We start from the raw sequence: 25123 nt of genomic DNA on the forward strand, positions 1-25123 counted from the left end.
TTTGTTTTACAATAAAAACATTTTATTGCAATTTTTTTCAGCTAACAATGTCTGAACATTTTGGAATTCATTATCTTGGATTTCTTTCTAATCCATGTAGGACTACCTCATTCATCTGTAACACAGGAGTCTACTTGAGAGTCACCTAAAGTGTTATTATTGTAACATGTCACTATTTGTGAATATTTACATTGTTTATAATTCCCCCCAACCCACCCCCCAACATTGCTGTACTGAACAGGGCTTCGACAACAAAAGTCACAAGAACATTGGGTCTGCACTTGTTAAAACATTACAAAGCTGGAACAACCAGAACAGGCCTGTGCCATTGAGAGGGCAATGTAAGATAGGAAAATTGCAAGCCTAGAAACCCCCTAAGTATATCAGGGACTTTCTAGATCTTAAAAGTGGTATTTGAGACACATGGATGAAGAATGGGTGTTTAAGCAACTACTGAAAAAACACCCAGGCCACTCTTTTGGAGAAAACATAAAGGCAGCTCTTCTTGCATGTGTATGATCCAAACCCATCACAATCTTACACAAAAAGCTCACAACACACACACACACACACACACACACACACACACACAAAACCCTAGGAAAAATATAAATTAGGACAAATGGAGTTTTGAAGTGGGAAAAGCCTTTGCAAATTTGACACCAACAGCAGAGCCAGCAAATCTACTCGAAATGCAGAAAAGTCTACATTGTGCAGGTCTACAAGTCTCATACACAAAATTAAAAGACAAACTACAAACTAGGGGGAAAACGTGCACCATTGATGAAAGGACACATGTAAACAGTTTTAAAAACTTAATTGGGAAAAGGTGAACACCCTTCCGGTCAAAAAATACGAGTGCCCAAGAAATACAAAAATGCGTGCAAACTTGGTAGTTATCAAATAATGCAAATTAAAACGATTTAATGCCTTTTTTGCATATCAGAAAGGCACAGATTTCAAGAAGCCATAATCCTTAGTGTAGGCCCTGACATAGATCCGAAGCCAGTGGAGGTGGGAGCTGTAAGGTTTTTCTGGAGGGAGAGCAGCAGGGTGATTCAGATCATAAGCCCAAAATGGTATAGGTCTTTGATCGTTTTCCTTTGTTGAGCAGTTCTTTCCAACATTTCTGGAGTGCACATGGTTTCTGGACTCCCTTCCACTTCTGAACTTCTGCAGGACCCACCAGCCCGGACCCAGAAAGCACATCAGCACAGCCAGCAGGCAGCAGGCACCCTGCCCTCTCAGGTTATAGCCTCCACCCAAGGCAGGGCCTGTAGTTCCTGCCTCCCCAGCCACCCAGGAGCTCAGAACTGCTCTTCTCTTGCATACCCCCTACCACACCCATTGCTGGGAATGCCCATCAATGCTGCCAGTTTTGCCACCACGCCTGGAGCTGCAGGGCCTGCCACTAGCAGGCCCGTCCTGCACTGTATTCCCAAACTTTCCCCCTCCCGGGTCTGTCTGCAGGGGCGGGGGTGGGGGGTGCTCCTGCCTCCCTCCACACAGGGGCTGCATTCTCCCCTGCAGGGCCAGGCCACAGACCCAAGCCCTCGACATAACCAGACATGTCAGTGCCAGAACAGGCTCTGACTGAGATGCGACATCTCAGAAGGGGCTTAGCTTAGACCTTAAACTACCTCGGATAATAAATCAGAAAAAAAAAACAAAAAACAAAAAACAAACAAACAAAAAAAACAAAGAAGATGGTGGCAAAAGCCAGGAAAGCTGATAAAAACAAAACAAAACAAAGCAAATGAAAAAACCAGGGGCAAAAAGAATGAAATTAGAAAGCCCTAATACCCAAAATTAAGTCAACCTAAAATTAAGTTAACTTGAAAGAAAAAGGTGCATGTGTCTGTGTCTGTCTGTCTGTGTGAGAGAGAAGGAGCCAGCAGGGAGAGGACAATCGATTGGCTGAAGGTCAAGTAAGAAGGCAGGAGGTCCACCAAGTTCCTGGCCTCCATCTGCTCCAACGGGAAGCCACTCCTCAGCTTTGCAGAACGGAGTGTGGACAGGGCCGGGGCTGGTGGGAGGGAAGGTCCCAGGGCTCTGGAGGGTGTCAGCACACCTCCTCAGGCCTGCTGACATCCCAGGAGGGCAATGACAGATAGTCCTGCTGTTTGAGGGCTTTGAAGTGCCGGATGGCTGGCATCTGGGGAATGGCCTGGCACAGGGCCTTCTTGGCCTGGAACACCTGGTCATGGTCTTCAATCTCGGGACAGGGACCAGGGGAAGAGGACTTAGTCTGGGGCGAGAGAGGGCCAGATCCCAGGCCAGGGAGGAAGCAGTAGTCACCCACCTGCTGCAGGACCAGGAGGCCCTCCGGGTGGGGGGAGGCGGGGGCCACCTCTGCTCTGGGCTCCCCTGGGTTCAGGATGGGGCTACTGGCTGTAGGAGGAGCGGGACTGACCAGAGGGGACTTGGGACACTGGTCTGGGGTTGGAGGGACATCCACATAGCCCTCAATTTCGGGCTTCCTGTGGGCTGAGGCTCCAGGGGGCCCACCAGCCACTCCAAGATTGAGGCTGTGGTTCTGGTCTGAGGGCGGGCCCAGAGGGTGAGCTTTGGGGACAGATGGCAGCCCTGTGGGCAAGGGGAGTGCCAGGTCTGTAGTGGTGACATAGCCAGAGGCCAAAAAGCCATCCTCGGGGCCCCCAGAGCCAGCGGGCAGAGCTGTGAGCACCCCGTCCTTTGGGCTGTGGCTGTTCTCTGGGCCTTGACCGCCTGCCATCAGCCTGGGTACAGAGGGGGCCAGGCCTGCCCCTGACTCCAGGGAGGGGTTCCCCTCAGCCCCCGGGCCAGGGTTCCTCTCTGCATCCTTGGCCTGGTGCTGTCCCATCACCTGGGCCAACGGGACCAGCTGTACCTGCCCTCCCGCCGGCAGACACAGGTACTCCAGGGACCCCGAAGGCTGCGGTTTCTGGCTCCCGCCTGCCTGGGGGGGCGCCGGGGGGCCCACCAAGTCAGGCAGGGAGTGGCTGCGAGGCAGCCCCAGGTAGGGGCCGTTGAAGTCGAAGCCGGAAGCCTGGCTCTCGGGCCTGCCTGTGGCGGCGGCTGACCGGCCTGGCTGGGGCCCCGGAGCCTGCCCCGAGTACACGTCCGAGGTGGCCGGAGTTGTGTCAGGCTCACATGGCAACTCACAGACGTCCTTTGGGTCCTCTGTGGTGAGAGGGGACACTTCGCTGTGCCTGTAGTTGACAGGGAACATCCTGCAGGGAGGACGGATGAAGAGACATTGGGGCCACTTATCATTTGAGGTTTTCTGCCAGGTGTGGCTCCCCTCACCCCCTGCTCCCCAACATCCACCCAGGGCTGAGGCCAGGTTGATGCCCAGCCCGCGCATGCCCAGTCATGCCCTGGTCCCATCATCCCCTTCCCCCATGCCAGCAGCACCCCAGGGTGGAGTGTCCCTGGCAGCAGGGCAGGGAGAGGGCACCTGCTCCAGCCTCCTGCCTCTGGCCACGTCCGAGGTATGGAATCAGGAAGTTCCTCCTGACATCCAGCTGGTATACCTCTTGATTGATTGATTGATTGATTGATTTATGATTTTATTTATTTATCCATGAGAGACAGAGAGAGAGGCAGACACAGGCAGAGGGAGAAGCAGGTTCCCCACCAAGCGGGGATCCCGATGTGGGACTTGATCCCAGGACCCCGGAATCATGCCCTGAGCCATAGGCAGATGCTCAACCGCTGAGCCACCCAGGTGTCCTGCCTCTTGCTTTAGAACAGGCGACCTCCCGGGATCTCTCCATCCTGAGCCACGGGCCACAGGCCACCTCCTCAGCCTCCAGCGCGCACGATGGGGCCACCCTCCCACCCCCCAGGGATGCGGTGCCCAGACACTCACCCGTCCAGCTCAGGGAAGTGGCTGCCCTGCAGCCCCTTGTGCGGGGGGCTCCTGCTGGCGAGTGCCAACATGGTGCCTGGGAGCCAGAGCCCAGCACTCCCGTTCTGGGAAGAGAAGGGACATTTGTGCCGTGAGTGTGTGGGTCCTCGAGGAGCTGAAGTGGGGGGAGGCTCCCAGGGGGTACCGCGAGCCCCCAGACACGGAAGGAGTCTTGGCGGGGCCAGCCCCAGCCCCAGCCTCCTGGCACCAGGAAGGAGAGGCCAAGGGAGGGGCTGGTGGCCGTGGGCCCTTGAGCCCCTGAGCATGGGGACCCTCTTCTGGCAAGTCCACAAATCTGGGGTGTCACTGCCTCCACACCCCCAGTAGCCAGAGACCCCTCCAGGGGCAAGCTGGCCCTGCCTGACTGAAAGGTCCTTGGGACCCACGTGCTGACACCCGCCTCATGACCCCCTCGTGTGCCCAGCCTCGCAGCCCACCCCCATCAGTCCCCTTCACGAAGGGGTCCTGTGTCCACCCTCCACAGGCCAACCCACCCGGCACTACCCTGGATCCTCCAAAGCTCAGCCCCACTGTCCTGTCTTGCACCCGAGAAGCCATTCTGCCTCGTGTCAGCCCACTGGCCCTGCAGGACTGAGCCTCTCCCCGCCCCCCCTCCCCCGGACCTTGCACCCCGTTCTACCCCTGCTCCGCTGGAGCCCTGCAGGCAGGGCCAGCCCTGTGTGGCTGCAGGTGCCCAGACGATGGCACAGCCGGATGTGCTGGTGCCGGCCTGCCTCTCAGAGCTTCCAGCCACCTTCCCGGGCCCCCTTCACCTCACACTCAAAGCCACAGGCGGGGGGAGGACGTAGGGACAGGGACACGGGTGCAGGAGTGAGGACCCCCTCCCACCCCAGCCGCCTTCACAGCCAGATCCTACCTGGAACAGGTGGCTCTTGCTGGGGTTGGGGATTTTCTCCTCCCACTTCCGGTTCAGCCTAGAAAGACACCCGGGAGGTGACAGCTGCCAGGGACCCCCAAGGAAGCTGCCCCACACTCATGTTCACAGAGGAAACGGAGGCCCAGGGAGAAGACGAGATTTGTCTCCACAGGGAAGGGGTGGCGGAGCAGGAACTATAGGGAGCCAGCTGGTGGGGTCCCTGGCAGCCCCTGGGGCCCTGGGTGCCCCCGCCCCGCACAGGGTCCCCTTACCTGTACCCGTACATGCCGCAGAAGCGCAGGGCAGGGAACAAGGCCAGAGTGGCGATGACCAGGATGAGCACCAGGACCCACATGGGTAGCACTTCGGGAGGCCAGGAAGGAGAACAAGAGCATTAGCCTCTGTGGGGGACAGAGCTGGAGGCTTGGGGGTGGGAGGAGGCGAGGCCAGGGCGGTGCCCCCCCACCCTGCTCTACACAGCAGCCGTGCCTGGGGGTGCAGAGTGGGAGGGAAGGCCAGACACACAAAGAACAGGGAACTGGTCCGCCCCTCAAACACAATGCTCAAGGGCTGGGAAGTACGTGGAAATGCTGGAGTGCCGGGGAGCGGAGCCAACGGCCAAGCAAGAATTCTTGAGATGTCTTGAGATGTCTTCCATGCAAAAAAGTGTTTTTATTATAGCAGGGGGACTGGACCGAGGCCAGAAAGGGCCGCCCAGGGATTGTGAGCCGAGACTGGAGCTGGGGGAGGTAAAGGCTGCAGGTTTAGGGACTTGTCATTTTATCTACATTTCTTTTGCCTTTGTTCCTCCACCAGGAAGGAGGTTAGATTCTTTCCAGTAGCAGGAGGTGTTATGGGGATGGCAGGGGGCGGGGTAAGGACTGGAGCCCGTGGCAATCATGGGGGACTTCCTGTAGGAGGCAGCACATAAGCCAAAGCATCGGGAAACAGGGAGGTTTGGAGAGGTGGAGATGGGAAAAACCGTGCTGGTGGAGGAACAGAAGGTAAAGGCCCATTGGGAGCCCCAAACTTCAAGGCCCTCACAGGCTGGGCCCCTCCAGGATTCCCTTGATCTCTTCCCTTAGGCTTGGTGTCCAGCCCCCTTTTCCACTTGATGGTAGCCCTCTTCCTGGGACTCCTCCCCTGAAGGCTGCTGACACCTCCTCCATCCTCTCTCTGCCACTACCTCCTGGACCTAGTCTCGTACTTGTCTCTCGGCAGCTGCTGGCGAACAGTGAGGGACCATGAAGCAGCGTGCAAGGAAATGGGGGAGATTCAGAAATCAGGGGGGCCTGGAGGGCTTAGTCGCTTAAGCGTCTGACTCTTGATCTTGACTCTGGTCTTGATCTCACAATTGTGAGAGTGTGGAGCCTACTTTATCTTTTTTTTTTTTAAGATTTTATTTATTTATTCATGAGAGGCAGAGAGAGAGAGGGAGAGAGGCAGAGACACAGGCAGAGGGAGAAGCAGGCTCCATGCAGGGAGCCTGACGTGGGACTCGATCCCAGGATCACGCCCTGGGCCAAAGGCAGGCACTAAACTGCCGCGCCACCCAGGGATCCCCTGGAGCCGACTTAAAAAAAAAAAAAAGGGAAGAGAAAGAAAAAGAAAAAGAAAGAAGAATCAGAAAGAAATGAGACCAAACCCTTCCAGTCTCAGGCCTCAGTCCATAGCTCCTGATGTTTACTGCCACAGTCATTGTAACTGGAAATTCAGGCTGAGGGAGGTCACTAGATGAGGGCTGCCACAAAGGCTAGTGAAGCCATGGGCCATATTAATAGAGGACTAAGGTCCAGTCTGAGGGAGGAGTGACAGTGAGGACTGCTTTTTACTGCTTTCAAGACCTCACCTGCAGTCAGTGTTGCATACCAGGTGTCACTTTGCAGCAACTAGTGACACACTGAAGAAAGGATACTTGGGTGGGGTGGAGTCACGTCACCCTTGTCGTCTGCCCAGAAGGGCTGCACCAAGAATAGAGGGTAGAGGCTGGAAGACATACCCCAGTCGGTGTCCCAGAAGTGCTCCTCACTCCACTCGCTCCAGACCCCGTCGTAGCCCCTGGTGGGCTTGACCCTCACTCTCGCCTGGTACCTGGTGGAGGGCTCCAGTGGTGGCAGCGACATGCTGTGGGCGTTCTCAAGCTTCTCCATCACGCTCTTCTGCGGGCACAGGTGGGAGAGCAGGTGTGCTGAGGCTGAGGCAGGGGGGTCCAGACCCAAACCTCTCCCGGCCCGCCCCCAGCCTCCCGGCTCCTCGGGGACACCTAGACCCCAATATGGCCTTCCCAGGAATGCTGTGCAGCATGACCGGGCTCCAAGGGCCTGCTCCTAGCTCCCCCACCGGCCACGTGCCTCCTGGCTTCCGTCTGAGGGGCTGGGGCTTGCTCTCAGGTTTCTGACTTGGGTGGGAGGGAGGAGCCCCAGGTTCTGCCTGGAGGTGGGGGCCAGAGACCGAACCCCAGGCTGGGGCCCTGTCTGCTTTATCAGCTCTGCTCTGAGCGGCTGCAGAGTCACATGCCAGATAAGACTCCTCTGAAGAAGAGGAGCCCGGGGCCTTTGCAACACCCTTCGTCCAGCTGCCCCTCTGCCCTCCGAGCCCTGACGTCTACATGGTTCACAGTTCAGGGTCCCGTAGTTAATGTTGGCCGTGTCACATCACCTCTATGAGCCGTAGCAGCTTCTCCAAGGGAGGGGACAGTGACCAGCCGACCACACAGGGTCATGGCCACTAAGCCTCGGGGGTTTCCTCTGACTGGTCACCTGCTGGGAGCCAGGCACCTGGCAGCTTGGGGCTCTCCTGCGTGTTTCCCCACCCCACCCCAGTCAGGCCCCTTCCCAGGCATAGGTCCTCACCTCCCATGAGACTGTATCTTTCTTGTACTGGACCTGGAAGGTGTGACCTATGTGCTTATAAAACATCTCCTTTGCCATCCAGTGCAGGGTGTAGCCGTCTCTGTTCTTGGTCACATTGAGTGTCGGGCGAGCCATCTGGACTGGAGGGAGGGAAACCTTTAGGGAACGATGTTCTTAACATTCCTCCAATGGGACATTCTTTGCGTTCCATGTTCTTCATGGGTGCTTTCTCGACCCGGGCCCAGCCCATCTCAGGGTCCTTGCACCACCCCCCTTCCCCATACCATCCACTTGGACCTGAGCAGCCCCTTTCTGGGGAGATGCTGAGATACACTTGTTTTGCAGTGAGGTGACCCAAAGTGTGGGTTACTCCTAGCACTTGAGTAAAAATGAAAGCATTAATAATTGTCCTATTCCAGAGGATTCACTGTGTCATGGATGCTGTCATACATGCTCGATCTGCATGAGTTCCTGCCCTTGATTCCAACAGCAACCCCTACGAGGTAGGTACTACTCACTGGTCACGTTTCACAGACGGAGAAACTGAGCCCCTGAATGATTAAGTAACTTGCCAAGGACAAGTGGGAGAGAAAAAGATGACAACCCGGCAGATCCCCAGAGTGACTGGTGCATTCCAACTCGGGTGACCGAGACAGACTGACTGTGGCCTCCTGCACACGCTGGAGACTGAGTAGAAGAGCCTGAGTCCCTGAGAAGCCACGCAGGAGGCTCCTCTGCATGGGGTCCTCGCTGTGTTAAAAGAATTGGAGGTATGAACCTGCAAGGAACTACAATTTCTTTGCACACATTCTTGCCCTTGATTTAAGAAGTCAGTCCTAGATCAGTTATTTTGAAGACTGCAAATATCCATCGGCAGAGGACTTTGGGAACCCAGGAGAGAAGAATCCAATCAGGGAAGGAAAGGAAAAGTTTGGTGAGGGGGCCCAGGGGGCATGGTCGGCAGGGGGGCTGCAGAGCTGGACAGAAAAGCAGAGATAAGCCAAGGGGAGGGGTGCAGGTGGCAGCAGGGACGGGGGGAGGAGGTCTTAAAGATGTGTGTCTGGGGATTATCAGTTGACTCTTCCTTCATATTATTTGCCTTTGTCATTGTTGTATTGTTGCTTTTCGAGAACTTCAAGAAGAGATTAGAATGACTTTTGCTCTTTTTGCTCACTGGGCTGCATTTGGTTGAAAGCGACAAACATGAAGAGCCAGTCATAAGGGGTCCTGAGTCTATGTGGGTGACACACGCAATGGGTTCACCCGCGCCAAAGGCTGGGGGGACAAACTCACTGTTTTCCGAGCTCTTGATGAACTTCTCTTCCACCTTGGGCCGCACAGAGACGGTGTACTGGCTGTGGTTCCTGGGGTTGGGCACGGGAATCTGGCATCGGTGCAGGACAAAGAGGCTGGGGAGCTCCTCCTTCAGCACTGGGGAGCACTCTTCCTCCCTGCGGATCACGATCACGGCAGAGGTGAGGGTGAGGGAGGCACGGGAGAGATGTGACCTCCAGCAGTGGCTTCCTCTGAGGCCCCCCAGAGTCAGGGGGAGGCCTGGAGAGGGCAGGGTGGCAAGGAGGGGAGCGGAGGGGACGGGGGCACTCACCCTGCACTGGGGCTGGGCTTGTAGAAGAGGGTGAAGGAGACTGAGCTGGTCACCTCAGACCACACTTCCCAGGAGCAGCTGAGCACGGCGGCCCCGTCGAAGAAGCACTGAACGTTCTGGGGCTGGGCCTTGTCGCCTGGGAGGGGAGACAGCCCCTTATTCATCCCCTCCTTCATTCATCCCTTCGCTCTTGGGGGGCCTACAAGCCTCATCTCAGAGCCATCATGGGCTTTAGCACCACAAAAACTCGGGCTCACCCCTAGCCTTCTGTGTGGCCGCACAGGTCGGAGAGTGAGTTCTGTGATCCATCACCCCCCCTCGGCAAGATGGGTACAGCATCTAGTTTCAATGTTGGGGGCCTCGACCTGGTGATGTCAGTTTGTTCCCACAGAGTACAGCGCTCTGGAAAACACAGCCGCTCAGAACGCCGCTGTCATTATCACTGAAACTGTTCCTAGCCAGGAAGTGTGCAGAAGCTGGGGCCGTGCACCGAGTAAGGTGCCGTCGCCACCGCTGCTCCCCGGTCATGGCAAGGATGGAGTCGGCCCAGGGCAGCTTGGTGGCATCCTGCTGGATGGGCCCCTGGATGCTTTCTGTCCAGGAGCCGAAAGGGCTGCCCCCCTCAGAAGGGCATCGCTCCAGCTTTGCCTGTGTTACCTGTCTGTGAGTGCCAGCGGACCTCTGGGCTCCACTGGCTGGGCCGCCCCGAGAGCCCCGAGTTGGAGGCCAGATGGGTGCGCACTCGGGCCACATAGGTGCTGCTGGGAACGAGGTGCTCTGGCCCCAGGACAGCCCGGGAGGAGTTGAGGTGGAGGGTGGAGGCCTCCTGCGGGGAGACAGGGGTTGGTGGAGCAGGTGGTGGCGAGGTTGGGCTCCTTGGCTTGGGTCAGAGCTGGCCGCGGTCCCTACCTCCCAGGAGTCCTGAAGCCGCTTGTAGGCCACCTCAAACTCCAGGTTGGACAGCCAGTGGCCCTGGGAATCTGGAAGGGCCACACTCCAGGTCAGCAGGAAGTGGTCCCCAGTAGTATCGATCAGGAGGTCCTTGGGTGCAGGAGCCTGTACTGGTGGAAGGGAGGGCAAGGGCCCATAAGGGGCTGGATGACTGTAGGGCGGCCTTTTATTTATTTATTTATTTATTTATTTATTTATTTATTTATTTATTTTTTAAGATTTCATTTATCTATTCATGAGAGACACAGAGAAAGGCAGAGACACAGGCAGAGGGAGAAGCAGGCTCCCCCTACGGGGAGCCCGATGCGGGACTAGATCCCAGGACCCCAGGATCAAGCCCTGAGGTGAGGTGAAGGCAGATGCTCAACCACTGAGCCACCCAGGTGCCCTAGGGCGGCATTTTTATGTGTGTGTGCAGACAGGCTCCAGGCCCAGCGCTGCCCCTACCAGCTGAGCCGTGGACAAGTCCTCTTTTTTCTGTGGACCTTGGGCCCCTTACCTGCAAAATTGTGGGGTTCACTGTGAATGTGAATGAAAGTCACGAATATATCACACAAACTCCATGGAAGTGCTGGCAAATAAGCTCCCATGGAGCCCCCTGCCCGTACCTGCCCTCACCTGCCCCCACCTGCCCCCTCCTGTGCTCACCTGCCCTGTCACCTGCCCCTCCTGCCCCCACCTGCCCTCACCTGCCCCCACCTGCCCCCTCCTGCCCCCTTTTGCCCTCACCTGCCCTCGCCTGCCCCCACCTGCCCCCTCCTGCCCCGTCATCTGCCCCCACTTGCCCCCTCCTGCCCCCTTCTGCCCTCACCTGCCCCTACCTGCCCCCACCTGCCCCCTCCTGCCCCCACCTGCCCCCATCTGCCCTCACCTGCCCCTACCTGCCCCTGCCTGTCCTCACCTGTCCCCTCCTGCCCCTCCTGCCCCCTCCTGCCCCCTTCTGCCCTCACCTGCCCCCACCTGCCCTGTCACCTGCCCCGTCACCTGCCCCCTCCTGCCCCCTCCTGCCCTCACCTGCCCCCACCTGCCCCCTCCTGTCCCCAAGGCTCACCGTGAGGCCCGTGTGGTCCCCCCTCCCAGCAGAGAGTGCTGTGGCCCACGTAACTGGCCCTCACCCTGTCCACTCTCCCCTACCACCTGCCCGGGGTCCTGCTCGTCTCAGAGCCCAGCATAAATGTCTCCTCCTCCAGTACCTTCTGGGACCCCCTCCCCTGGGCAGGATCCCTCACTCCTTTCCCGTCCTGTCCCGCTGCACGGTCCTTACAACCCTGGCGCACTCACGTGTTTCTGTTTCTGCCCCTGCAAGTAGTCAGGAGCTCGTGGGTGCCAGGGTGTGGGTCTTGGTAGCCCTTTCCTATCCCCATGGCCTGAGACGAGTGGTTCAGCAGTTTGGGGGACAAAGTGAGTGAATGATCAATGACTACATGCACATGTGGGCAACCTGCAGAGACTTTCCAAGAAACCCTTCGGTCAACGAACAGCACGCTTCTCTCTGCTGGGCCAGCATGCTACTCATCCATGAATGGCATGGCTCCTGCCTTCCTGAAGCTTCTGTGTCTGAATGCTGAGGGGTGACTTTCAAACACAAAAAATTCAATGAGTCCAAACAAGATGTAAGTGCTCCACGCTGGACTCAGAGCACGGCATGTCAGAGCTGGAGCCTCTGGAGAGCCGTAAGCCAGGAATGGCAGACTCAGGGCACCCCCTCTTCTATCTCCCTGCCCCTGCAGCCTCAGCAGCCTCCCTCATCAGTCCCTGCACGCCCAGCCCCCCGAGCCTGGCAGGGAGGGGGACTCCCTCTCAGCACGGACCTCTGGATGCTGCTACCCAAAACTGAACTGACCGGGAACCCAAGCAAAAACCTATTCATCCAACCTGAGAGATTTCAGCCCCTAGCTCATTTCACAGGTGGAGACCCTGAGAGGGGAAGCAAAATGTCCCCTATGTCCCCGTTTGGAGGCCTCCAAGCAGGTCAGATGCACACCTGTGCTCCGCCCGGCACCGGCCAGCCTCCCCGATTCATTGCCAAGATGGTTGGGGCTGGAACTGTCCTCCCTGCTGGACATACGCTCCAGGAGGCAAACACCACACTCCACTCCCTCCCTCACTTTTCTTTTTTCTTTTTAAAAATATTTTATGTATTTATGTGAGAGAGAGAGAGCGCGCACAAGCAAGGGAAGCTGCAGAAGAAGAGGGAGAAGCAGACGCCCGGCTGAGCAGGGAGCCCGATGCGGGACTCGATCCCAGGACCCTGGGATCATGACCTGAACTGAAGGCAGATGCCTAACCGACTGAGCCACCCAGGTGCCTCCCTCCCCCATTTCTAAGTTGTTTCCATCTCCACCATGACGCCTGCCCTGTGATCAGGCCACCAGCTTCGCGGGGACAGGGATGCTGACTGGCTCATGCACCGCTTTGCTGGCGCAGGTGGGCGCTCAACCAGAGAAGAGGTCAACGGACGAAGTGTGTGTACACCGTCGCTGTGGTCTGGATGCCCCCTTGCTCCCTTCCCCTGACCATATTCCAGTGGAATCCTCATCATTTTTCCCTGGGATGAGTGCCGTAGGCTGCGTTCTGGGCCCGGCCTCCTGCCGCGGCCTGTCCCCTGCCGTCCAGCCTGTGCGTCGCCCGCGCAGCATCCTCACATGCGATCGCGGCATGCCCCTTCGACGGCGCTGCTCCGCGTACATGTTGGCTTCCACACCCCTTCGCGAGGCACAGAGGTGTCTCCAGGTCGCGCTCCTGCCTGTGCTCCCCCTCTCCTTCCTCCCACTGCCCAGCCCTTCTGAAGTGGATGCTCCTGGGATACAACGGTGGATGGTTTTCCCAACCTGCCTTGCCCTCCGTCTCCCAGCCTCTGCGTGTGCTGTTTTCTCTACCAGGGATGTTCCTCTTCCTCTGTCCTCCCACCCACTCTCTTCAGCTCTCCTTGCAAAGCCCCTTCCTCTGGGAAGCCTGTCCTGTCCCCTAGGCTCCTCGCCCACTGCCCGTCAGCAGGTGGCACATGGCATCCACCTGTGGCTCACCCTCTGCTCTTTCCTGCCCCTCTGCGTGCTCTGAGCCCTTCCGGGCTGGGACTCTTTCTCATCCATCAAACGCGCTTTGAGACACTGTTTGACATGAATTCACCGTGGCCTCATCCATCCCCTCCTCCAGGCAACAGCTTTGTGCTGCTGTGTTGAAAACAGGCAGGAAGCAAAGGCCAGAACCCCCTCTCCATCCAATGCCTGCGGGTACAGTGGGGCTGCCCAGTGTTTGGGACCCAGGAGACTAAGTCAGACACATGCATCTGAGTGGCCTTGGGCAAGTTCCTGCTCTCTCAGCTCCATTTCATTTTCAGTGAAATGGGGTAAAAAAAAAAAAAAAAAAAAGTAGTGCGTGACACTGCATTATTGTAATGATTAAATAAGACTGGGCAGGGTTTCCTAAAAGCCAGGCATCTATAGGATTCTTACCACGTGAATTTCAACTTTTAAAGATGTTCCCTCGAACATCTCTATTTCAGGTTCATTCTGAGCACAGATATAATTGAATTACGGAGATTGAAGTGCTGGTTATATTTCTGTGTAATATACAGTCAAATGAAGCCTAACTATTTACATAAAATGATCATTGGCACTGACCCAAGACCACTGATTTTTGGGACTGCTGTGGACACACTCGCTGGGGGCCTCCCAGGGAGGGCAGTAAGGTGACGACCCACATCTCTAACGTGCAGGAAGCAATCAGCAGACCTGACCTGTCACTGTCACTACTGCTGAGGGGTGGAACTTTGGAGAAGTTATAGAACTTCATCTAAAAATGGGTTATTACAGGGGACGCCTGGGTGGCTCAGTGGTGGAGCATCTGCCTTCGGCCCAGTTCGTGATCCCGGGGTCCCGGGGTTGAGTCCCACGTCAGGCTCCCTGCATGGAGCCTGCTTCTCCCTCTGCCTGTGTCTCTGCCTCTCTCTCTCTCTCTCTCTGTGTGTCTCTCATGAATAAGTAAATAAAAATCTTTAAAAAATAAATAAAAATGGGTTATTGCAGACACTGGATGAGACTAGATTGGTGATGAGTGCTTTCAAGCTGTAAGGTTTCTACCTGAATAGGAAGGATGGTTCTAGAAGGAAAGGCTTTATTGCTCTGGGTGTTGGAGCGGCCAGGGCCAGGGGAGGTGCCTCACATTGGGGCTCCTCACATTGTCTCTCCAATGCCTCTGTCATAGGAAGACCATACCGTCTTCTCTTAAGAGACTAAACCCACTGCCAAGCCAGCATCTCCGCCTCTCGAGGACTCACACTTTGGCCCTTCTGTAGTCTGGCCACCCATGGAAGGGCCACCCCCATCGGGGACCCCAGGCCTTACCATGCTGGGTCAGAGTAATGGTGAGCTGGGTCCCCAGAGGCCTGTCCGGTCGGAATGAGAAGTAGTCTTTGTCAGCAATAACAAAAATCTCGTAGGGAATGACACATCTTCTGGGCACACAGCCAGGACAAGGGTGGCTTAACAAGGCCATGTCGTTACTGAGGTCACAGGACACTGGCTTTGGAGGGTCCCTGCCAGGAGAGAACACAGTTAGCTCACAGTGAGGGAGAATCACTCATTCAACAAATGTCACTGAGTGGTCACTCTGTGCGGGGCTCTGTCCAGGGCCGGGGCACTGCCATCCTGGTGGAGGGGGACACATGTGAAACAACTGAATAAAATATGTCATGTGTCAAACAGAGCAAACTTTACATAGACAAATACAACAGGGAAGGCTGATAAGGAAGCCAGAAGGGCTGGGGTGGGGTTGCAATTTCAAATAGAGGAGACAGGGAAAAGGACTCATGGAAAAAGTGACTTTAGGGCAGAAACTCGAAGGAAGTGAGGGAGGGAGCCATGCAAATTCCGGAAAATGGGGAGTTCTGGTAACAGGAAGAGCAGGAGCAAAGGCCCTGGGGCAGGCACAGGCTTGGGGTGTTGTCTGATGAGGCTGTTTCCCAGTGTGCATGGAGTGGAGTCTGTGCAGGTGGGAGGCAGAGGAGACCAGTAGCTCAAGGCAACAGGTAGCAGCTTTTAAAAGGAATTTAAGGAATTTGGTTGTCTCGGCAAGTGGAGAAAATGTAGAGTTACGAGCAAGGGAGTGCCATATGGTGATGTATGCTTTGAAAGGGTTCCTCTGGCTGCTGGGCTGTGGATAGAATGAGTTGGGGGGAGGGTGGTAGTCTTGGAAACTGGGAGACCAGGTAGGAGGCTTCTGGAATATCCAAATGACAGGAAGTGGTTTACACCAGGGTGGTGATGTTAGCCCTGGCCAGATTCACATTTTGTTTAAAGATGAAATCGAAGCATTTGCTGATGGATTAGAGGCAGCGGTGGGGAAGGACAGGTGTAAAGCAAGTAAAAGAATATACCTCCCAGTCGTTGGATGGGAGCTTCTAGGAGCTCCCATTCAGAGCAGTGGGATGTGGGGATGAGCAGCGCGGTGTCTGGGGGCAGAAATTTGGTTTAGAACATGGGAGTGGAAGACCCCTTTCTCTAAGGACCTGTGGAGAGACAGGTGCACCCCGGGCCTGGAGCTGGGGGGAGGCGGGGCTGGCGAGCCTGAGAGTCACCAGGGTGCAGCCTCGGGCTAGGTGGGGTCTCTGCCACTGGATCAGAAGGTAAAAGAGCAGAGACCCAAGGATGAATGCCTCCCCCCACCCCAGTCCCTGCCCCGAGCATCTCACCCTCTCACACTTGGGGTTGGAGACAAAAGAAGGGAGGGAGCAAACAGGGAGAAGAGAAGGTGAGGGTGGGGAAGACACAAGGAGGGGGTGAGTGCGGAGGCTGGAGATGAAGGTGCTTCACGAGGATGTGGTGGTCGGTCCATGGCAGGTGCTGCCCACGGTCAAGGAGGGAAGGACATACACATGGTCAACAAGCACCTGAGAAAATGCTCCCCATCACTTGCCATCAGGGAAATACAAATCCAAACCACAATGAGATACCACCTCACCCCAGTGAGAATGGGGAAAATTAACAAGACAGGAAGCAACAAATGTTGGAGAGGATGCGGAGAACGGGGAACACTCCTGCACTGTCGGTGGGAATGTGACCTGGTGCAGCCACTCTGGAGAACTGTGTGGAGGTTCCTCAAAGAGTTAAAAATAGACCTGCCCTATGACCCAGCAATTGCACTGCTGGGGCTTTACCCCAAAGATACAGATGCAGTGAAACGCCGGGACACCTGCACCCCGATGTTTATAGCAGCAATGGCCACAATAGCCAGACTGTGGAGGGAGCTTTGGTGTCCACGAAAGATGAGTGGGTAAAGAAGATGTGGTCTATGTATACAATGGAATATTACTCAGCCATCAGAAACAATGAACATTCACTATTTGCTTCAACGTGGATGGAACTGAGGGAAATTATGCTGAGGGAAATAAGTCAATTGGAGAAGGACAATCATATGGTCTCATTCATTCGGGGAATATAAAAAATAGTGAAAGGGATTAAAGGGGAAAGGAGAGAAAATGACTGGGAAATACCAGTGAGGGAGACAAAACAGGAGAGACTCCTAACTCTGGGAAACAAACAAGGGGTGGTGGAAGGGGAGGTGGGCGGGGGGTGGGGGTGACTGGGTGATGGGCATTGAGGGGGGCACTTGACGGGATGAGCACTGGGTGTTATACTATATGTTGGCAAATCAAACTCCAATAAAAAATATATACAAAACAAAACAAAAAAACAAAACAAAACAATAAAAAAGGAGGGAGGAAGTGGAGAGTGAACATTGGATTTAGCAGCAGGGAGGGCTTGGGTCTTGGGCAGGAGGAGGCCTGGTGGGGCCCACAGAAGCCCTGGGGTGGGGCAGGTTCAGAATACTGGAAAGACCCGAGATGCAGTGGGTCTAGACCACTCCTTGGAGGAGGGTCACCTTAGAGGGAGGCAGAGGACCGGGCCCACTGGAAGAGAAGGGGGTGAGGAGGCACCCCAGAGCTGCAGCCGTTGCTGGCGTGTGTAAGTGGGGGCCAGGGCATGTTTGCTCAGGGATTGGAATGAGCCCCTGTCGGTGGCACAGGGACAGCAGGGCCCGTGGTGGCAGCCAGAGCGAGTGGGATCCCAGGGGGTAGCTGCAGACAGGTGTGGGATAGGAACTCGCTGCGGGGCGCACCGGGGAGGTGCCAGACGGGTAGGCAGGCGGTGTGAGCACAGAGCATGGAGGGAGCCGGAGCCTGTCTTCTGGGGGCGCGTATCTCAGTGCAGGAAGAGGCACGTCACAGCCGGCGGTGGGGGGAGGTGGGGGTGGCAGGGGAGTGTGGAGACGGAAGCTGGGGGCTTCCAGGAGCATGGAAGAGAGAGCTGAGGGTGCTGCTCTGGGCCGTGAGGAGCTGCTCCTCCCCAGGGCTGGCCTCCCGCGGGGTCCCCCTGCACCTGCAACACCAGCCATTTAATTAATTACTCCTATTCTGATGAGTTGGACTGTCACCAGACCCCAGGATGGTGTGAAGAATCTTCCCAAACGGCCATATACCCCGGAGACCCCATGAGGGAAGAAGAGAAAACCCACCCTCTGGAGGCAGCAGGGCCTGGGGGAGGCGTGGAGACCAGCCCTGCACCAGACACGGGGCACTGGTCCCCACTCAGCGCCCTGAGGCCAGGAGAGGGACCTCACCTCCATGGCCTTGGCTTCAACGTCTGGGAACCGGGCACCATACCCCTGCCCGCCCACCTCACAGGCAATTCTGTTCCACGGTGATGAAATACGATTATCGCCGGCCGGCCCTCCTGCCCACGGCCGGCATCACTCACTCATTCAGCCTCCGGTAGAGCGTCAGGTTGATGAGCTGCTGGGCCTCCCGAGTGCTAGCCCACCTGCAGGTGATGTGGCTCCTGTAGTCATTGTAGCAGCTCAGAGTCTGCAGTGGGGTGGTCACTGCCCAGGGAGAGGCAGAAAGGGGGTCACATCTCTCCCCTCCAGATGTCCCTTGTCACCACCCCTCCCGAGCCCTCTGGGGTGCCCAGGGCTGGGTAGCGGTTTCCCAGAAGCCTGAAGCAGCTCCTGAGGGTCCTGAGGGGGTCGGAGGCTCTGCGGGGTCCTGGCTGCGGACCCTCCTGAGTGCAGAGAAACACAAAGATCTAGTCGAGGCACAGCATGTTTTCTGAGCCCCTGCTGTGCCCTGCTCCCGGCACAGGGTCTCCCTCCCATCCCAGGAGGGACACATGCATCCAGTTCGGGCCCTATCCCGGAAGCCCTTGGGACCCTGGGAGGAGAGGCACAAGGCCACCCCTAAGGGGCAGCATGACCAAGTCCTGTGGGACCTCCCTGCCACAGGCCTTATAATTGGGGAAGGGAATGTGGTTCTCAGGGTGATCAGAGAAGCCATGTTTTCTGGGAGCCCTTGGGGAGGGGGTTCTTGGGCCTGAGGAGCTGCAGTAGCATCCCAGCAGGGCCTCTGGGCAGGAGGAGAGTGTGGGGCCAAAGCAGGGAGAGATCACCAATCTGAGGGCCCCGGGGACAAAGGCACCAAGGAGGGAACTGGTCAAGTCGCCAGAGGGGCAGAGTGTCTGAGGTGGGGTGGGGGCACAGATAGGGCTGGACCGGCCAGCCTGGAGGTGAGAGGCCACAAACGCCAGGAGAAGTGTGAGCAGAGAAGCCACACAAGCACAGGTGGACTTTCAGGAGGCTGGAGAAGAATGAGGATCCAGGAGGGGGAGTGAGGTGCCAGAGAGGATCAGGAAAGGAGAAAGTGAGGCAGGGAGGGAGAGGTCTAAGGGTTTCCTAGGGGACATGTGGGCGTGGACTTGCTTAAGAACACCCTGTGAGGAAGGGCTGAGAAGAGGGAGGAAGCCACGGGCTCACCTTGGGCCCCTGCCTTGCTGGGCCCCCAGAACAGAGTCAGCAAGATGACGGGGAGCAGCCGTTGGGTCAGGACCATCTCTGGGTCAGCTCTGGACCAGCAGGTGGCTGGCTCAGGGGTGTCCAGGGCTGAGCAGGGGCTGGGGTTTTCACTGGCCTGGAATCTTCTATTCTTCCCTGGCTGGAGGCCAGGCCAGACCCATGCCCCCGGCTCCTGTGAATCCTCTCTCCAGGACTCCCCCTGCAGAAGAGACACCAGCTAAGAGCTGCCCCCTCCCATCCTGTAGCCCCTGGACATGGCTCATGTTGCAGAGTGAAGCCAGGAGTGATGCATGGGCTCTAGGACCCCTGCCGCCTCGGCCTGGCACCCAGGATAGTCCCTTCCCCTCAGCTTCAGTGCCTAGGGTGAAACTGTGAGGAAGATGCATTTAATGGCTTCTGAAGAAGTGGGTACCCACAGGTTGTGCATCAGGAACTCCTGCGCAATCCCCTGGTGCTGGGAAAACCTGAGAGGCAGCCCTGGTATTTGATTTGTTCTGAGCTCTCTGCGGGCCCCTGACCTGATCTGCTTAGAGCAATCACAGAGTGTGAGACCCATAGTGTCCTCCCCTGGGTGTGATCACACACATCCTCACGCTGTGTGCACACACACTCAGGGCCGGGTGCTGTCCCGCCCTCACTCCATTTACTGTCATCCCTCCCACACCACCCTCAGAATGCCCGTTCCCTTTTCTCTGCAGAAGGCTGGGGATTTCCTCTTTTCATTTTGTCTAGCCCTGGGAAGTACCCAGGAGTATAGAACAGGGGACAGTGGTTCCTTTTCTCCCTGTAAGATTGTCTAAAACTTCAAGATGCACATATGTACACAAAGCAACAACTGTCTTACTTGGAAAAGCACAGCTCTGGACGCAGCCGACTTGACCTTCAGCACAGCCTCTGCCTCTCCCATGTGAGCACCCTGGGTTGACCCACCAATGCTCCCTGAACCTTGTTCTTTCCATCAGTAACATGAGCGCAAATACACGTATCTCATATGAGAAGAACCTAACTCGATGATGTTTATAGAGTGGTTAGTCCGATAAAAGCTTAGGAAAGGGGCACGTGGGGAGGGTAGCTCAATGGGATAAGCATCTAACTTCAGCTCAGGGCATGATCTCAGGGTCCTGGGATCCAGTCCCAAGTCGAGCCCCGAGTTGGCTTCAGTGGGCAGGTCTGCTTCTCTTTCTCCCTCTGCCCCTCTCCACTCCTTGTGCATGTTCTCTCTCTCTCAGATAAATAAATATGATCTCAAAAAAACCCACAAGGCTCAGGAAAGAGGAGTAGGTTTGTTTGGAGCTGGAGGAGGAGAGTATTTGTCCACTTGAGCTCCTACAGATCGGGGCAATGCCACGGGGTAGGGGTGTGAGTCCATGTGGCTGGCACAGCTTAGTCTGCCTACCTGGGACTAGCTAAAAATCCGGAGCTTCTATTTGGGTCTTACCACAAGTAGAAATACTGCATGTGTAAGGAGAGCGATTCATCCTAAAATAAGTTAGAGGTTTAATTCCAAACAAAATTTAACACAATGATTTTTTTTTCAGAAACTCAGGGAAAAAATATATGTGCAAACAGCTAATGAGATTTATCAAAAACAAGGAGGCTCCCCCTCAATAGCAAAATTTATTACGAAGATCTGGTAAGTAAAGCAACGTGTTGCACCCACACGATAGATCAATGGACATACTGACCAGGCAACTCTATTCTACCCAAGGGTGTATCACATAGTGGAGGTTTCATGAATCAATGAGAAGGAATGGAATATGAAAAGTGCTAAGACACTCAAACAACCAGATCCACCTAAATCTCTACTCCACACCATCCCCAAATACCAGATTAATGACAAATTTGAATATAAGAAGTTAAATCATATTAAACTTGCACACCATGTGGCAGATAGCCAGTGAGCTGTCCCCTTTCTCCTTGGTAAAAGAAGCTCAGGTTTCAGCTGGGCTTGGTGCTACACAGAATAAAAGATTACATTTCCTACACTCTTCTATTGCTAGGTGTGGTCCTGTCATTAACTGTTGTTTAAGGAGATGTGAGTGGAAATGTTGGGTGTGCCTTCCAGAAAAGGCTTCTTAAAGGGAGTTGGCTCAGGTCAGAAGGTCCATGTTGGCCCTCCTGCCTCTCCTGCTTCTTCCAGCCTACAACTTGAAAGTGATGGCTGGAGCTTCAGAAGCTGTTTTGGAATATAAGGTTACCTTGAGGATGGAGCCATATGCAATAGAAAGAGCGAAGCCTGGATCTTTCTTGTCTCTTTGGAGCAAACATACCAGGCTGAAAGTGCCTACCTCTGGACATCTTTTATGTGAGAAAAAAAAAAAAAAGACTTCCACATTGTTGAACCACTGTTGTTTGGGGACCAAACAGATTTAACTGGAAATAGAAGGAAACTTCACAGGGCTTTAAGGAGATGACAGTCCACTAAGTGAAGGACAAACCTCATTTTTAATAGTGCCATACTCAGTCACATGCTGGTAAACTTTTGGTTATCCAAGAATAAAAGGGTAATCCTAGAAGCTTCCAGAAGGAAACAAACACTATTTTCAATGGAATAAGGATCAGTTGGCAAGATTTTCTTACAAGTGACCTGAACTCTAGAGAGTGATATCCTGAAAACACTGAGGGAAAATATATTTAAACCTAGAATCATTAAAGAGTCAAGGTTACATTGGCACTTGAGGGCAGAAAAACACAACATTTTGGAGATGTAAGGGCAAAAAAAGTTTTCAGATCGTTGCCAAGAAACGCAATTACTCTAGACTGTATTCAAGGAAAAAAAATTGTCCAAGAAAGGTGGTGTGTGATACTGGAATTAGTGATGAGAAAAGGAACCAGTAAGATTTATACTAAGTAAAGAATTGTTACTTATAAAGTGGAAATTCCCAATCACTATATTCAAGTAAAACGTAGATGATCCTAATGAGAGTTGGCTGTGAGATTAGAGGTAGGAAGCAGAGAACTGAAAGGCTGTTGAGCTAAAGATCCATGTCTCATTTGGAGGAGCATATATATGTTAATTACACCCAAAAGCTGTAGGAAAATATACATTAAATGCATGTGTTAAAAATGTAAGGGTTAAAAACCTCAAAGAGTGAGAGATAAGCATGGGAGCAGAGGACTGATGGGGGAAAGACAGGAAAAGGAGGGAGAAGGAGAAAAGAGAAGAGAAAAAGCATACACCCTTTCACTCAAAAGAAATATGCACACCAAAATTCCCAAATTCCTGAAATATTTAACAGTAGGAATAAAAACTGGAAATGAAAAAAAAAAAAACAGAATTCATTTCAGACAAAAAGAATGTCATAGGACAATCTGACAAAGACTTAAAAGAAGACTGCCTCAGGGCCACATAGGGATTATTCCAGAAACAGATGAAGAGCCATTAAGAAATCTCTTCATGATTAAAGGAAGCAGACCAACAGATTAAGAGGGTAAAAAAGATCAACTTCTCTTGACAGATGCGTCTCAGTATTTGATAATACAAACGCCATTCCCAATTAAATAAACCACCAGATGAACCTTGGCAAAGGAGGCATCGAAGGGAACATTGGCGTTTTGGGGGTAGCGACTGCAAAGCTGTAGTCATGTCAGAGTCAGAGAAAAGTGTTCGTATCCTTCCAGTTAGCGGCACAAGCAGGAAGGCTGCCCACTATTGCCATTTCCAGAGGTCAGGCCTCCCCCACATAATCTCTAAATTCAGTGCAATCTAAACCAGAATTCCAAAAAAGATTTTTAATCTTTGGCTTGACAAACTGATTCTAGATTTAACAAACCAAACATGAGAGATGGTTTCTATGAGCCAGTAAAATAATGAGAAATATAATCGTAGACAGATGGATTAGGAAACTGGGAAATAACCAAGCAGGAATTTGAGAAGTAAAAGCGGCATTTCTAATCACAGAGGAAATGATGAACTATGTACTCATAATTATGATGTTGAGATAATTAGCTGATCTTTTTTTCAAAATTAGATTATTTACGTATTATCCACCCCTCCAAATTCTAACACTCTTATATGAAACAAGTTATCTTAAACATGGTAAAGAAAAGAGCTAAGTGATACTCTGGAAACATATATTTAACCAATGTAAATACAGTGTTAATACACCTAATAAATGAGCCATTCCTACAGTAAATATGTAAAAGGCAAGGAACTCATAAGAAATGGACAAAACATCTCCATACCTATCATAAAAGGAACCCAGAAGGCCAGTGAACATATGGAAAATGCCTAAAGTCACCCATAATCAAGAAAAGGAAAAAAAATCCATGCAAGATTCAGATAATTTTCATCCATTGGACACAGTTTAAAGACTGATCATCTCCTTAAAGAAAAATTGGCCTTTTATCCAAGTCAGCTACTTTGAGGATGAACTGACAATATTTATTAAGTTTTTAAACACACAGTCTCTTGCTCAGTAATTCTGCTTCCAGGCATCCAGGCTGCAAAAGAAACACTTTTGCAGGTGTGGAAAAATTGGAAACAACCTAAATGTGGGATCAATATGGGATCGGGTAACTGTGGTGTACACCTACTAATAAATGCTATTTCTTAGGGTCAATAAATGAGTTAAATCTATATGTGTTAGTGTTCAACGTTGCCCAAAATGTAACATTGGGTGAGAAAAATAAGTCATAGAGCGATACGTATATTGTAATCCCATTTACGTACAGAGGAAGACTGCATTCCTTGCAGTGTGCTCAGAGAATGTTTTGGAGAGTAGGATGTGGGACCAGGGGGTAGAGACAGCTGGCATGTTGTCTTTTGTGTTACATAATTCTGGGTCATTCTGACTGTTGGATAAAGCAGATACCCATGTATTCACTTAGTATTAAACACCTCATTTAACAACTCATGAGCTATCCTATAGTATCGGTGGGTATGGCACAACACGAGAAAAACTGGCGAATGAGAAAAAGAGCAAGCAAAAGCTAACAGGAAAGGTTTCACTCCCTGTAAAACTATTTGAAAGCAGGAAAAATGAGAAGTAGAGAAAATCAGAACCCAGTGATACAAAATTACTACAGGGTCTTTGAAGCCTAACTACATACCATTGCAACTTGTCACCAGGGTGTCTGAGGAGGCCCCACAGGCTCAGACCCCGGTGTGGATCATGGGAACACCTGCACCCCCCCAAACGGCAAATGCAGGCACCTGTGCACACCCTGAGGCAGCTACCCGGAGACATCCCCCACCTCCCACCCCACACCTGGCCGGCTAGCACACCAAGGCCTAAATCCCACAAAGAAACAGAGGCTCAAGGTGGAGGATTCTATGGCAAAACAAAACAAAACAAAACTTTTTTCCAGGGGGAGAAATAGTCCCTGTGCAGGGGACCAGACCCTTTTTCGAAACTTCCAAAGTGAGCTTCCAAAGCCACACCAAGCTCTGTGTCGGCGCGTGACAAAGCTCCAGGTTACCCCCTCTGCCTCCCAGTCTCCCTGCACCCCTGTTTCCCCAAGGGCACCCACACCCTCAAGCGCACACATGCCGTCGCTCTCCCGCTGTCTCTTTCTAAACCAGTGTGTCAGGGACTGTCAGCACTCTTCCTGTCCGGGGACCAGGAGGCAGAAACCAGGGGCAGGGGAAGGATGTTCCCAACATCTTGGTGACACTTCGGTGGCCAAGACAAGACAGACTTAGGTGTCTGACTCCTGGACCTGACTCTCCACCTCCCCTGGCATCCTCCCTGCTGCCAGGACAGTTGGCCCCCAGCCCTAACAGCCCTTCACATGACACGCAAGCAAGGTGGGGGCGCTGGCTGTCCCCTCGCCCACTGGCTCCCAGCTTTCCCGAGAGGCCCAGCCCTAACCTCCCCAAGCCCCGGGGCACACCTGCCCACTCCACACCCCCAGGCTCTCCTTGTCCTGGCTTCCCAGCCCTGGGCTCCCTGCTCCCCAGCCCCACCCGGAGCCCACCCCTGAAAGCCATAAGGTACCTCTGGACCTCTTGCTGCTGGGACGCATCAGCCTTCTGCTGGATTGTCCAGGCGACAGGGAGCCTCTCACGCTTCCTATTTATGCTGACGTCGTTGTTAGGAAACAGAGAAGCAGAAAGAGGAAGCGACACCAGGCCAGGACGGTTTCTGTGACTCCTC

The 25123-nt window shown here is 53.9% G+C and overlaps 1 protein-coding gene across 1 annotated transcript; it reads right to left on the reverse strand.

Annotated features, from left to right (window-relative positions):
• On the reverse strand, nt 1–25123 carry CSF2RB (colony stimulating factor 2 receptor subunit beta). Its single transcript, XM_072844093.1, has 14 exons — nt 24965–25123; nt 18987–19224; nt 17936–18059; nt 14525–14715; nt 10137–10288; nt 9885–10053; nt 9228–9363; nt 8915–9072; nt 7622–7761; nt 6769–6928; nt 5042–5132; nt 4770–4827; nt 3854–3957; nt 1–3212 (listed from the first exon to the last, which is right to left on the reverse strand). The coding sequence occupies exons 2-14, from the start codon at nt 19060–19062 to the stop codon at nt 2063–2065; spliced, it is 2709 nt and encodes a 902-aa protein (XP_072700194.1). The 5' UTR covers nt 19063–19224; nt 24965–25123; the 3' UTR covers nt 1–2062.

The sequence above is a fragment of the Canis lupus genome, chromosome 11 (assembly GCF_048164855.1).
Source record: "Canis lupus baileyi chromosome 11, mCanLup2.hap1, whole genome shotgun sequence".
Lineage (NCBI taxonomy): Eukaryota > Metazoa > Chordata > Mammalia > Carnivora > Canidae > Canis > Canis lupus.